We start from the raw sequence: 15876 nt of genomic DNA on the forward strand, positions 1-15876 counted from the left end.
CTTATTTCGAGGCTGGTCACCTCAATCCCTCTATAGGCAAATCCAGTGAGAGCAGATGCATTTAAAAATGAAACAAATAATAGAAAAATTGGCGCTGCGTATTCACATAAGTACACTCCACTGACAGGACAGGACAAAGCAGCGAGCGGCATAGCAGGAATGATATCGACCGATATTCTACCGTAAGGGGGACGATCGTATCTCATCGGAAAATCTCCTACCCGTCGGTGGCAGTTCGCATTAAGGGAAGCTATCGGAGAATGGTAGGAAGTGAGATGAGTCAGAAACAGGTTGCTGGACCTACACAATCATATGGGATATTCTAAAGGGGGAACAAATACTGTGTATGTCACAGCGGGAATACTTGGAATTACGACTAACTTGTTAGAGTTTATTTCCTTGTTGGTCTGGATAATTGCTTTACATTTGCTGTTTGTTGGCATAACCGGATAGCTTTGACCGGCAAAGGATGTGCTCTCTTCTTTCAGACAAAGTATTCTAAGAAGCTGATTTCATACTGCACGGCAATTTTTTCCATGATGTGTTTATACTCCCGTTTGCATCCTGAGGCTTTTGCCTCTGTCCTACCACATCTGCGAAGGAAACGCCTGGGACCTGCGATGGCAGCCTGAAATTGAGCGGCTTGGGTAGATTTTTGAAGCGATCTCGACACCTGCTCTTTTTTAGCCTTGACGTTGCAGTACGCAACACACTTACGGTGTGAGTTTGAGTTTTCTCCATAGAAGATTTTCTCCTTGCATTCCAACGTTAGTGTCCGGATAGCTGAGTGGTTAGAGCGCAAGGCTGTCGTACGGAAGGTCGCGGTTCAAATCTCGCTGGTGGCAGTGGGATTTGTATCGTGATTTGACGTCGGATACCAGTCGACTCAGCTGTGAATGAGTACCTGAGTCAAATCAGGGTAATAATCTCGGGCGAGCGCAATGCTGACCACATTGTCTCCTACAGTCAACTGTAGTGTACCGTTACGGTCTTGAATGAAGTGCTCTAACACACTTCAAGGCCCTGATCCAATATGGATTGTTGTGCCAACGATTATTATATTATTATTATTATTCCAACGTTGTTTTAGCGTAATGCTCAATGGTTTCACTCTTCCGCTGGCGTGAAGCCATACAGCCCTGTAGTTCAGCGACTTGATGTCCAATAAGAAGCTGAAGCTTGTGTGCCGTTTTTCCGATAGCAGCTATCTGGTGCTGAATACCAAAACAAGGATAAACTTAATCTCTAGTACCCAAAGTACTTCGAGCACCTCCTTCTTCATCCCCATATCCTTGAGGAGGACGGTTTGAACCCTCTGACTCGTGAGTATAAAGGTGGTGTATGAAGCCTAAGTCCCCTAATTTTTCACATTTAACCCGGTTTGCGACCCCAGATCTGCTTGTCTATGAATTTCGAAAGTTCTTCTGTTCCTTTTTCTGCGTTTTAAAGTGTTACTTTCGTCCCCGTCGGACAATTATTCTTTGTTCCAAATTAGTTCCTACTTAAATTTTTGACATTCTTCCTAATTAAGTTTGCAATTGTGCAAAAATGCTCTTCGATCTTTCCCGATATTTTTTGTCATTATTTTTTTGTTTTACATTTTCGTCGTTAATTTTATCTTTATTTTTTTGTGATGTAAACGAAAAATTAACCCGCATCTCCGTAGTGGATCCTGGACTCACCTTGTCCATTTTCTAAAATGCATCAGATTTTGTAACTGGAACACTCTCTCAACAAAAATTAACGGTAGTTTGAAGCCATTGGGTTTCTTCTCAAAGAAGCAAATACGGAGCTACGGCCTATCTTCCTATCAATGAAATTCTTTTGTCATGTGCTTGAAGGAAAGCAGTTGACTATCTACACGGCTAGCAAACTAGTTGCTATTGTCTGCCTCCTATGAAAAGAGCGACGACCTATCACGTCAATCATCTAGATTTAATCGGGCATTTTGCCATTGGCATGCAGTGCATATTTTATCGCGAAAACATTGTTGGGAGATCATTATCCCGGGTTTGAGGAATTGGAATCCATAATTGATTACGCAAAACCTACAACATCCCAGCTCAGCTGATGGGTGATTCATGAATTCAATTGAAGCAACTTCAGGTTCCGGAGGTCAGCTGCAAGGTTTGTTGTGACCACTTATCATTCATTGATTCCAGAAAACTGTTTTCAACAGCGTATGCCACTTATCGTACTGCGGAATAACCGGTCACCTGTGAATATCAACCGCAGGAATGCAATAATCAGTTTCTCGTCAAGTAGTCCCACCAATCGAGATTTTATCGCTATGCCTTACTTGAATAATTATGGAAAGTTGAAGGAGAGTACTTTAAGGGACAAGCGAATTGCTACACCTGACAGGTTGGAGAATTAATGAGTTATAATCACTCAATAAATGCAGTGTAACTACTGGTGGGCATACCCCATTCCCTACTGCTTGCTTGCAAATCAAAAGACTTAAATTTCCATTAACACAACATGTGGAAAATGTTATTCGATAATTAATAATGACAAGAAGGACAATCTGAATACGATACCGTGGAAAAGTAAAAATTGCAGAGGATCTTATCAGAACTCGGTTGTTCTTGGAACTAGTCAAAGTTCTGTGTAGTGTCTACCTATCCTGGTTCTGGTTATAGGATTATCTCGGATTTATTTCTTTTATAATCACCAGAGTTTTTGATATTTAAATGAATTAAATATTATTTTCTGACTCTCCAAAGAGCCGACTGAAAAGAAAAACTTAAAGTAAATGAGGCTTATCGATACCCGCCATAATAAATGAAAACAAGGGGAAATGAGAACCGCTTTTGGAGTGGTATAACGAAGTAGATAATGCGTTTCATTTGCAAGTCCATCCCCGAAGGAAGTGTGCTGTAAATCAGAATATTTCCTCGTTAAGTTGCTGCTGGCTAATAACTTTCTTTTTATTTTCCCCAATAAAGCCGACAAATTTCGCGTGACAATTTGCAATAACGCTGAAGCAGGCTCTTACTATTATATTCTAACGTTTCTTATAGTCATTTGCGAATTCCTAATAATCGTGTTTGCATTGCGTGCGTTTGATTTATCTGAGGTTGCAGCATTTGAAATATTTGTGCGTTAAAATATGAAATGTCTCACTTAGGTTCATTAATTGCTTGCTATCGCATTAGATTAACATGTTCACATAATTTCATGAGTTATAAATATTTATTTTTGTCAAAATCCCCGTCCCTGTTTGATCCATACCCAGACATTAACTCCTAACCACCCTTATCAAGGTTAACAGTGGAGCTTTTATTTTCTCATAATTTTTATAGATGCTATTACTGAGAGTCCTTGACATTCGTCTGTGTATTTTTTTATTAGTTTTTGACGACCCGCTAGAAGACGCTTCAGCATAACTTTTTCTTTCCTGATTCAGTGTAAGGCAGACGCTGAATACACTGACAGAATACTGACACGCACACTTAACGTATCTATTTGATGTAAAATTGTTTAATTTTCTTCATAGGTTCGCCTTGCAATAAGCTCTAGGCTGGCTAGAGGTAGCGGAATCCAACTCAAATACCCAAGGAACGACACTTGAAGATACCGCCTGACTCTAACAATACTGCTTTCACTGTATACAACCCCCCCCCCCCCCCCCCCCCTCTACCGCTAGAAACCCCATTGGAATTTGAATTTTATATAGTCAGATTTGAAGGCAGACATGGGAAAAAGCGAAACACAGGACGAAAAAAATTCGGCGATGTCAATCAAAGTCGATAGGTTCAATAAATCAAAACAGCTCTCATTGGGGGCGATGGCTGCGATCGATGAAGGAGTGAGTATTCTAGCTTTGTGCCACACTTGCGGATTGAAAAGGATGTAAATCGGTAATGTGGGGTTCCCCTGCGTCTACGCACTTTAGGAACTGGAAAGGAGGCGATTGAAGGATGGTGAAACTTTTTTCTTCGGATTGAAAACAGTTGAAGCTTGCCCTGGAATCTGGTAATGAGATTAGCTGCGAAGATAAAAAAGTCTATTCCAGTCACGTACTCTGAACCTATTTTATTTTCTTTTTAAGGAGTCTTATAAAATGAGCTGTTTGATCGCCTTTCGGTTTTAATAGCAGTCATTACTGATGGATTTTATGCGTCAATAAGGCGATGAATATATGAAATTTACAAATGTTCATAACGTCTTGATTATTTCGCCTAGTGCACGAAACTTTCAGAAAATCAGGTCTGTCGGAAATCGTAAAGTCCCTTCTTTACGATATAACTTTGGAATAAGTTACACGCGCTAAGAAGTTTGGTTGGTTGGTTGCTAGACAAAGATACGTGGAAAGAGGTCAGATATTAATCCAGGGAAGTAGTAGTAAGATCACAAAAGTTCCTGGGTGCTCCAACAGTATCTCTAATGGGTCAATTCGTAACTTTCCACATATAAAGTTTGGTAGGAATTTTTCATAATTTAAAATTGCAAAGAAACCTTTCCTGTAGAAAGTCTTTAAATGGTGAAATAAAAATAAATGTTCAAATTGATGACAAACCTAAATTGCCTTCAGGTAGGGTGAATTTTTGAATCGCAGGCTAAACAAGGAACCATTAAATGAGCTCGATGAGGCTATGAACTAAATTTATGCCTTTTTAACGACTGAGATGATTTCTTCAATTACTTCAAAATGACCACATTTATCCTGAATGAAAACGATTCTCCATTACAAGAGCGCATATGAGCACATACATAATTCACTTAGCAATAATTCACTAGTACATTCATAATAAAAAAACTTAACGTCTCCAATAAGCACCATAGCCCATAGGTGTGCCGCCCATCGCCCGTTCAGTGGCTTTCTCGATACTGGCATGAACGCAACGATAGCAGCACACATATGCCAAACATCACTTAAATAGTATCCTACGGAATGCCCTACGGAAGTCTTTATTGAATATCGTATAGATGGCAGGATTCAATGCCGAATTCATATAACCTAGCCAAAATGCCACAGCGAACGCTGATTGTGGAATTTTGCATTTTGTACAGGCGGGCGTGAGAATATAAAGGAAGAAAAATGGTAGCCAACACGCTATGAAGCTACCCATTATTAAACCTAAAATTAGTGTGGCACGTTTTTCTTTTTTCCTAGCTATTCGTCGCTTCTCCTTTTCAGGATCACGAGGTTTTTGTACCTTCGGTATAGCTGGCTCCAATTCAGAGGAAGCTGGTTCGGAGGGTTTGGTGCTATTCTTCAACGCTTTCGATTCGTTGCGACGTTGGTTCTTGCGCCCGAAAATAGGCTGACAAAGGCGAAATTTAAGCGGCTTAACAACTGCACAACGACTTATTACCCCCGAGTCTGAGCTCGAGGGGTCAAATTCGCTTACCATGTCCGTATCGATTCCAACGGATAAGGCTCTACAGCGACCTTGGACCGGACTGACTTGCAACTCGTTCGTCGACGTCCCGTTCGTTGCTGCGGTCGCCCGACCGCCTGTCGAGTTGGTCTGCTGCACCACTAACCCCACTTTGAGAGTCTCCTTGGAGTTTGCCTGTGGCTGTTGCGTAGTTTGCTGAGTTTCGCATTCAGCTGCTTCGCTCGTTGAAATGTCAGAGGCAAAATCGCAAGTTACTATCGGTATAGGCATATTGGTTGAACCCGTTGGTGGCGTCTCGATGGTCGCTATTTGCTGCTGATGAACTTGATTATGCTGTTGTAGGCTCAACTGTTGCTGGTGCTGTTGCTGCTGTGCTGATGTACTAGGCACACTTGGCATTGGATGGGTCCCACCTTTCTGGGACGCTGTTGTAAAACTTGTCACCTAAAAGGAGTAAATAAAAATCAAATTAATTATTAGGACGCTTGGCAAAGAAAACGAAACAATAGAATTGATGAAAAAGTATTGGAAAAACAACCTTCCCAACGAGCTAAGGCATATTTGGTACGGTTACTTTAAATAAATGAAAATTGGGTCTGAGCGAATTCTGGAACACATGCTACTCTCTCCTGAGGGAGGGAGTCTTAGCTCAAATTATTAAACGGTTTCCAGAATTTCATTCGGAAGGGGACGTTAACAAGAAGTCATTTAAATTCAGAGATTATCCTAAGAAAGGACACATTTGAAAAATCTGAAAAAAAATTAAGATGATACCATCTTGGAACCAAATAACCCTTAAATGGACAGTTGCTCAAATAAAGTGAAGGGCAGTATATCATTAAATTTAGGAAGTTTATTGGAAACCCCCTTTAAGTAGCATATATCACGGCATAGAACAGCATACTCTAATGTTAGAATAGGTTGCAGTTGTCTGATTTGGATGAATTTAATTTAAAAGAATATATTTAACCAGAATGTCAGATTCACATCGAAGTGAATAGCCTGGTATACTCACATACTTAATACACTGCAAGCTTTGTATAAACGGAACCATCGAACACACAAATATTCTTAGATAAATAATCTACAAAACTCTCTATACTTGAAGTGTCCAGCTTCCTGTTTCGACTTGTTGCTTTCTTGGTTCGTGTTATGTATGTCGGTTTTCACGGTACGGCACATACTTTGATGTAACTTACACTTACCAATCAGAAGACAGAATAAGCAACTAGATGTTTATGTTTTTCAGTTTTATTGTCAAACTTTGTAAACGTGGCTGGAACAATCGACCCAAAATGACTATTTTGAACAGCAAGAATATCCCAAGAGTATAATTTCATGTTAGCCGTGTGGGTATGTTGCTTGAAAGGCAACGATCACATCAAAACCCTGCAGATTACAACAGAATCATGCGTGGAATTCGCAACCTTGCTGCATTTGCTTTTTTCCATTTCGATAACATAAGCCGCAAGCGTTGCTGGAATCTTTTGCGCAAGAAGACACCCTGGTGAAACTTATAGCCATTATTAAAGTGACATGTGGCGGCGCAAAGTACAAAGTTATATTGTCCAGAGTTCAATAAACCCTTATATTTCCGGCAATTTATGACGTACATAATGTTGGTGTGTCCGGATAGCTCAGTGGTTGGGACACAAGGCTATCATATGAAAGGTCACGGTCCAAATCTCACTAGTGGCAATGGGATTTGTATCGAGATTTGACGACGGATACTATCGACTCAGCTCTGACTGGATACCTGAGTCAAATCTGGGTAATAATCTCGGGCGAGCGCAATGCTGACCACATTGCCTCCAATAGGGTACTATAAACCTGTAGTGTGCCGTTACGCTCTTGAATGAAGTGTTCTAAGACACTTCAGTGCCCTGATCTAATTGGATTGTTACGTCAATGATTATTCTATTATAATGTTGGTTTGCTTGGAGGCATTGGAGGGTTCGTTCAATCATAACTTCAGTCCTGCTTACCCGAATCATGAACATTAATCCAATGACTCTGAATCTCGGACATAACAGGGAGGTTCAGATTGTTAGCTAATATCAGTAAAGCCAAGGTGGGTAGTCCAATGGGTGGGCATACATGTTAAATATATTTGCCTGGTCAACATTATTTTTTCCAGCACGAAGGTGGCACCTACCTCATAACTAAAAGAATTGCCGGCATTGCAACGTACATTGCTGTTCTTCAAAATATTTTGTAGTGTTGCATGAATTTGGGGTGGAAGGAACACCTGTGATTGTTTAGTGATATTTATATCCATACATACTTAGAATATGAGATCCTTATAGTTAATTGTGAATTTGAAATACTCATGGCTTAGCGATTAATGTTGTTATCATTGGGTTCAGTGAATGCCGTCTATAGAACGCTCCAAATTCTTTATTGGAAAATAAAAAGTAATGAGTTTGGAAAAAAACAGCTGAGATCCGTTTCTTCTCAGAGGGTAATTATTCATATTCCATATGTGGTCGCTATTCAGCCCTTGACAAAGCACAGCCCGTACACGACTTCTCGAGACGGTTGCACTCCTCCTCTACATCTCTGCTGCCACTCGGTGACCATATTAGAAGTGTGGCTTTCATTGCATCGCATAGCCAGTAATCTATGACCGTGTTCTTTGTTCGAAATAATATTAGGTCAACGTACCCTGAAGACACATCGGAGACAGCGGTTAACAACATATTTTTCTTAGTTACTCCCACATAAAAATGTTTGCACAGAGAATGCCAACTTAATTTGGTATTTGGATAACTGCATTTTCAGATTTCAGATTAAGGAACGAAGGCGCATCGAGTGCAACGAAATCGATGTCCAGCTAATTAATACAAGAAAAAGTGACCCGTCCGACTGAGAACCTCAGTTTAGTTGTCTGTTAATGTTCGCTGTGAATATATTTGTCTTTCTTTCCAAAATCAAAAATGATTCGGTGAGTATTTATCTGGTCATTTCAAGAGAATCCAGAGCGGAATCCAGCCGTTCGGAACATTTTGAAGCGTTCCTTAATGAATTCCAGTATTGTTTCAGCTTCTATCTTTGTGACAACAGCTAGCTAGCAAATAAATCTCCACACACACTTAATAAAGAATGGAATCCTGATAATCATCTCTTTCCACTCTCTCGGAAAGGCCGCGTATTCACAGGATTTCCGTTTAATTGGAAGTAGCAGATCTGTAGAAACTGGAGGAGTATCGATCAATAGCTAAGCGGGGCGACTGTTCAACCCAGCATTCCATTTAAGTGCCTTGATGGCCGAGAAGGTTTTTCTTCTTTTTCGAGGAGTGGTCCTTATTCGCATGTTGACTAACTGTTTCCCAATGTCAAGCGGCCGCTGAATCATAGATGATGATCCCTTTCGAGGCCGATGTAAACGTCTGTTTTGTTAGCTGGATCCAAAAGGCAACTCCTAAATTTACTACTAATCGTAAAGTGATCAATCTGATTACTGGTTCGATGTTGGTTATTTGGAACCCATCTAACCTTATGGCAAGCTTTGTGCCTGAAAGATGTGCCACCAATGCCGAGGCGGTAGAAGCTGCAGAAATTCACTAACCTCTCACCATTATCGTTGCGCTCGTCATGTCCAAGAAAGGCGTTGTCAGATCGCGCTTTGAAGCTCAGATCACCCATCATGATCGTGACTTTACCTCTTAAATTGTATGAAAAAGAGAGTATCCTTGTCCACAATATCAGAGGTCTCTGTTGGTGATTGCACTGAGCAATTGTGATGTTCCTAATCCTGTCAGAAATGGATGGCCGTCAGTAACAATGCAATACAGAATAAGTGACTGCAAACATTTACCTTTCCCGGGTACAAAAGCACATTACCGTCCAACCATCTTACTTCTTTTATGCCCAGAATGTGCACTTTATATCGCTAGAACGTTTTAATGGCAACTGGGCCTGCAGGCAGTACCTGTGAAATTGTTCCTCGCTGTATGAAACAATCAGATTGGATACAAAAGTGACTATAGTCCTTTATTGGATTGTGTTACTTGCGAACCAAGAGAGGCATTCTGTTAAAGCCTACTATGACATAGATCCCTTTAACAAAATTTTGAAGACATATCAGTACTCTTATGCATTACCTTGACTGTCAGTTGAAATCACCGTCACGCGGTACCAGACGCCCACCAAACTACGTATGCATATGGTTGCCATTTACGCCTGAATGAGGTATAGCACGTCAAAAACGCCTTTTTGATAATCTGCTGAAATGCGATTAAGCTCCTTCTAGCAATATTGGGGAGGCTTGCACTTCTCCTCCTTTATTCTGCGCAATGTGTTCCTAGGGCCAACAACACGTCGACAGCCATCCCCCTAGTAGACACCGTTGCAAAGCGTAACAAACGATGAATCTGTCGCCCTTCGTTATTGCCACTTTTACCATCTTATCGACATGTCTACAGAAAACTGGACTGTACGCCGAAGAATTTCGTGGTTCAAAATTACATGCGGCTAGAGCAACTTGATCACACGAATCGGATGAATGTTGACGAAGGTTGAGAGCTTTCGAGTAACAGTGGAGGTCACTTTCTCATTTTCTCTGCTTTCATATCAGACACTAACATTAGCACAGATTTTGATCTAGAGGATTTTGGATAAAACAGCGAAGACGAAGCTTACACTATTATTACAGAGTCACATCCAGTCCCATTCTATTGACGACAGAAATGACGCTTCCTAAATATGAAAGCCGATCAACGCCTTCGATGCTCTGCTTATTAATGCAGATAGGAGTAGTGTGATGACCGGTTCTGCTGAAAATCTTAGCTTTTGTTGGTGTTTACCTTAAGCCCGGCTCTAACTTACTTCCCTTTCCAAATTAAGAGCCTTTTGAACAAGGTCTATCGCTCGGTGTAAGAGCAAACCAATGTCATCAGCACAGTCGAGGTGTTTGATTAAAGATGTCACGGTCCGTGCAGTCCATAACTCTTAAGGATTCTTCTTTAGGATTCCATCTTAACTCTGACGAAAGCCTCACGAAATTGATGAAGAGCAGGTTAAGCGGGGGTCTGAACTCCGCGCACTGTTCGAAAATAATTTGTAGCATATTGATGTGGTCAGTGCAGGAGGATTCACAACAGGAGCTAGTCTGGTCTCTATCGATCACTAGTGTTCTTTAATACGGTTAATACGACGCAGGGAATCAAAATGAGTCAATTTTTCCGAATCTCCTGGGTCAAAAATTCGCTCGATATGCTGTTTATGATTCTTCTATAAGACGTACTAAAGCCCTATATGACTTCAGCGCCAAATTCCTGGACGAAGGATGCCATTTAATGTGGTGGTAAAATTAGGGACAACTTTTGACATGCCAATGTAATTCTGTACAGTGATTTCAAAAGACCTCAAAATTATTTTACCATTCAAATTGCAGTCAAATTGTTAATAAAGGATCAATAGGGAGATAAGGAGGGCTTTTGGTGTACTGCCTACTTCTGTGGATAATGAGCTTTTCAATATGCCAACAATTAGAACGTGGGAGTAATAGTAGGTGGTAAAACCATATATATTGGCATTATTATGGCAAAGTTCTCGCGTCGACACGAGGATCCACACTATGTATTAGCATGCCCGCAGATCCTCAACTTGTCTGCAAAGCGACCAGACGAGAAGTCATTGATATTACGAGCACAAGGGATGCGGACAGATCCATAGATGCCGTCATGATCACCTCCAACTCCTCTATTTCAGAATCATCGGAAGTCAAATTGGGCACTGAACAAACAAGTGCTGAGCATCCGTGGTCGTAATTATCTTGCGAAAGCAACCCCCTTCGCAATAAGATTCTCACTATAGAGTATGGAGCACTTGGATAACTTACTTATCCCAAGATAAAGATGATAAAGAACAGCTAATATTATTTTTATTTAATTCTCATACACCTTTTGTATAAACCCTCTTCATTTCGTTTAAATACTTCATAGTTAAAATTACTGCAAATGTAGTACCAGTGGTGTAGAAATATTTTAATGCCTTCACTCCAACTGTCAAATTATTTAAGCTGATTAATTTGCAATTTCGAATTTCATTTCATTAAAAAATTGAAATCGATATATTATCAGATAAATACGAAAAACATTCAATTTATCACAGAATGTATTTTCAATTCCATGGGAATGAAGGAATTATATCAATATACATGGAATAAATTCATTTTGCAGAATAAATGATTTGATCATTTAACGTTTCATTTAATTCGCGAGGTTTTTCGGTTTGTCATAAGTTATTAATGTATTTACATACAATTTGAATATCATTTTCTGGTCAAACAAACAACGTATGTGCATCTATGCAAGCATTGCAGCGAATAGCACTAAAGTGCTTATGTACATGTATTTCGAATAGGGAGAAGGAAGAAATTCCCTTCAAAAAGGTCATTATGACAAAGGGGACACTATTTAATAAACTCAAAACCAAAATCGGCACTACAAATCGCACTGGTTTACGAATCTCCATCTTTTAAGGTTTTGTTACAATTAATTAATTAATGATCATAATTAATTAAAATCGCTTCACTATCTGTCTGTCACACGTACTTTTCCCAGAAACGGTTACACCTATTAACAAGTTCAGAAGAAAGGTCGCTACTGCGAACCCACAAATATATATGTGGCGAATTACTCTCGTCTCGAATGGTACTTTCTGAAGTAGATATTAGTTTTGAAATTGGCGGCAAAATGAAGCAGTGTGGGGGTCCGAAGTAGGTCAATTAGTTCAAATACCCGTTCTCAAAAACTCCCCGCTCGAAAAGACTAAAAAAATATGGTCGTCCGCGCACTTGCATCCACATAATATCTAAGCTTCAAAATGTGTTATCTTATCTGCTCAAATAAAGTTTGTTATAATAAATATATTTATATATATTCCGAAAATTTACTGTGGACTCCTGAAATCCATTTTAGGCCCGTAAATATATATTTCAATATCAAGCATCATACTGCAAAGTTTGGGGAAAATGCTATTATTATTAATAAAGTCAAATAGGTAAAATTTCAGTTCAAATCGAATGGAATATTGGGTGTATTCTACGTATATACTCTGCCAACTAAGTATAAATGCAACCACCGTGTAGCCAAATATTATAATAATAATCGTTGGCGCAGCAATCGAATTGGATTAGGACCTTGAAGTATGTTAGAGCACTTCATTCAAGACCGTAACGGTACACTGCAGTATACTGTAGGAGGCAATGTGTTCAGCAGCGCGCTCGCCCAAAATTATTACCCTGATTTGGCTCAGGTATTCAGATACAGCTGAGTCGACTGGTGTTCGACATCCAGTCACGATAGAAAACCTCTCTGCAACCAGTGAGATTTAAACCGCAACCTTCCGTTACGGCAGCCCCGCGTTCTAATTACTTGGGCCACCCAGACAACACCCAAACAACACCCTACACAAAAAATTGACAACACCTGAGAAATCATTTCGGGCATTAATGCACTCAAACGGAGTAAAGCCGCTGGGCTTGACAGTCTCCCGGCAGATTTTTATAGCTTCAATTGCAGTCGCCGTAGATTTGCTGCTTCTGCTATAGAAATCCTGGGAAGGGAGTGGAAGAAAGTGATGATCACTAAGATTCCAAAGAAGGGTAACCATTTTGATCTTCACAATTAGGGGGGTTTTTGCGTGCTACCTCCCGTCGCTAATGGCTGAAATATTCCCTGCAACGAATCAAAGAACATCTAAATATTATTCTACAAAATGTCACGTGCTGCGTTGAGGAAAATTTCAGACAAAGCGTTTCTCGTGTTATTGAGGTGCGCTGACCTAATACTCCCTAGAATAGAGAGCTTTGTCGGCTCATAGACCAGTTGCCAGTGGACGTATTGCTCGGGACGCGGAAGTCGCAATAGATAGGCCAGACATTAAAGAGGGACGACAATTCCGGAGCTCTACTAGATAGAGGACGAGTAGCGTGCCCCAGGAGCACTTAGCGCGAAACAGTAGAGAAGGAGTCTGGAGCTCTCGGGAACTCCTGTTAGGAATTGAAGCGGATTACAGCGGGCAGTATAGGATGGCGGGTAGACGTGGTCAACGTGCTATGTCCCACTATCGGTTGAATGGCAATCCTATATACATATATGTAAAATACGAGCATTGCATCTTGTGATCTGGAAAAATATCAGGAGCAAATGCAAAGATGGTCTAAATACTGAAGAATGAAAGTAAACGGACATAAGAATCGTCATATCGTCCCACGGTTAAACTAAATGCTGCAAATATTCCTAAAAGCAAATAAGTTAAAAACTTAGGTGCCCATCTCGGTAGATGCCTAACTTGGAAACGGCATACTTACGGTGATCAGAAACAGACGATGGAAAACAAAAACGTCAACTTTTCAAAATTGCCTCGGCACATGTAATACATATTAAAAAGTTCCGATATGCGACTGACACGATCAACTAGAATATACCAGCTTAAATCACAGCTTTCCAAGAAAAAGGATCGATAAGCTGTATATGAGACGAGGGACATTCTCAAAATCGCTTGCGCAGAATGGTCGAAAGTGCGGATTGGGCAAACAAAGAGGTTGGTAACCACTAGATTTAGAGACCATGTGCAGGAGAGAGAAGGAACTATGAAGAATTCTCGAAAAGTTGCGAAGTCTACAGTGGAATTTAAGTAGGTATTAGGTAAGGCAAATTATCCAGCTTGATACCTACGAAAACTTAAAGGTACTTCAAAAAACGCACAGATATAAGACTCAATTGTGACCCAGGTAAAGACAATTCCCTATTAACTAATTAAAATTCTTCTTATTTCAGTGATATAGTAGTAGTGTAATTACTACGCTTCGCGACGGGAGCAGAATCTTATTCGCCTTTTTCTGAATTAATTTACTAAAATAATGCATTCTATAATGTGTCGCAGATTGCGCATTATTGAATGCATTCAGGCGAATTGATGTTGATTGAGGGGAACGATTTGCTGCATCCCTAGGCGCATACGCATGTTGCTGCAACATGAACTCTTGGAGTTCAATCGAGTTCAAGGCGAGCCTAGCGGGATGGGGATCTGTTCATGGTGGATAGCTGATCAACGGCCGGTAGGATTGGCAAATTCCCAAGCGAGGCGGTGGATGACAGAAATCTTCAAAGATTTAAGCTTTAAGCATATTTGAAATTGAAATTGTGTCCCGAAAATATCATGATGCATCAATTTTTCAATTCGAATGAATTTTGGATAAAAAAGAAGTGAACACCGGCATTTCAAAATTTCGTCGTTTATCCTGGAGCCATTTATCCTGGAGTTCGTCCAATCGCTTATGTTTGAAGTGGTTTCTTTGTCTCCCCAATTTCAGCTTCGTGGATTTGTTGGTTACCACGTAGGTTTTCTTTTCAAAATTCTTCACTGGCTTGAAGAATGCATAACATCCTTGCAATAGGTGAACCCCAGTGGATTTTTTTGGTGGGAGGAGAGTTGGAAAACGCTGGAATTCTGAAAGGAAGTTGGCGAGCGACGGGACGGATGCTGTGGAGGCATAGTCGGAAAGTCGGGGAATTAGTTTTATGAGCTAGCGGTACATAGTTTTCGATGTTATGACGATGGGCGATCTTGCTACTTTATAGTTACAAATATGTGTTTTAAAATGAAGTTAACCGAGCTTTGGGAAATTTATGCTTGGGCGTGAGGATGGAAAGCGAAAGAGAACATACTCTGTACAAAAGGACGTGATTAACGAGCGGCAAAATGTTTGTCAAACAGGAGCTTGGTTTGCTGCCGCTGATGTGAACTTCCTCAGTTTCTCGCTGGAAAAATTTTGTGGTGATTAGTTTCGAGATGGTGAAGACCTTCCCCATTGAGTGTGCGACATTTTTTTTTCTTTGTTTATATTTATTATTATTCTAAAGCATTTTATTTTATGATTTGTTTCTGATATTTGGAATCTAGTTCTTCGTTCATAATTATTTTTCTCCCAATTTGTTTTCATTGATACTGAATTTATAATATAGGATAACATGAATTCCAGTTAAATTTTTTTTTTGTTTGAACACTTCCTCCTTTTCTCCTCCTCCTTGAGCTCGCAAAACCTTATTAGGTACATCCTCCAAATAATGGCCTGAGGATCAAGGATGGGAGGAAACGTCAGAGCCGCGCCTCAATAATCATCTGAGGCAGAAGAAGCATTGATGGGGAATGTGATCATGCGTTTCCGGAAAATCAGTGTATGCGTATTAAAAAAAATTTTAGTGAAAAGAAAAAACAAGTCAGAAAGCTGAAGCTCGGCGCTTTATTTCCTATGTAATAGTATATTTGAGTGCAGAACTATCCCATTTACATGTAGTCCGTAATGTATACTAGTATGAATATTTAGCAGGTCAAATTACTCACTTTGGTGTGATATTGATATTTAGTATTTTGGGTTGCAGTAAATTTGGACGGAAAAGCAAACTTTCAACTACTGTAACTTTATCAGTAATAGTACGATTTTGTTCAGACTTGGGGATATCATACTTCATACTATAGCCTCTGTCAATAGTTCATTTCCCAAGAGCATAGTAATATA

The 15876-nt window shown here is 40.1% G+C and overlaps 1 protein-coding gene across 1 annotated transcript in view; it reads right to left on the reverse strand.

Moving 5' to 3' along the window:
* Positions 1 to 4874: 4874 nt before the first annotated feature.
* The window catches only part of LOC119652052 (alpha-2 adrenergic receptor), a 343866-nt gene continuing 332864 nt past the window's right edge, over positions 4875 to 15876 (reverse strand). The window contains exons 3-4 of the mRNA XM_038055988.1: positions 5358 to 5792; positions 4875 to 5270 (exon numbers count right to left, since the gene is read on the reverse strand). Of these exons, the coding sequence (XP_037911916.1) occupies positions 4875 to 5270; positions 5358 to 5792 (831 nt within the window). The remainder of the gene's footprint in view (positions 5271 to 5357; positions 5793 to 15876) is intronic.

Source organism: Hermetia illucens, chromosome 3 (assembly GCF_905115235.1).
Source record: "Hermetia illucens chromosome 3, iHerIll2.2.curated.20191125, whole genome shotgun sequence".
Lineage (NCBI taxonomy): Eukaryota > Metazoa > Arthropoda > Insecta > Diptera > Stratiomyidae > Hermetia > Hermetia illucens.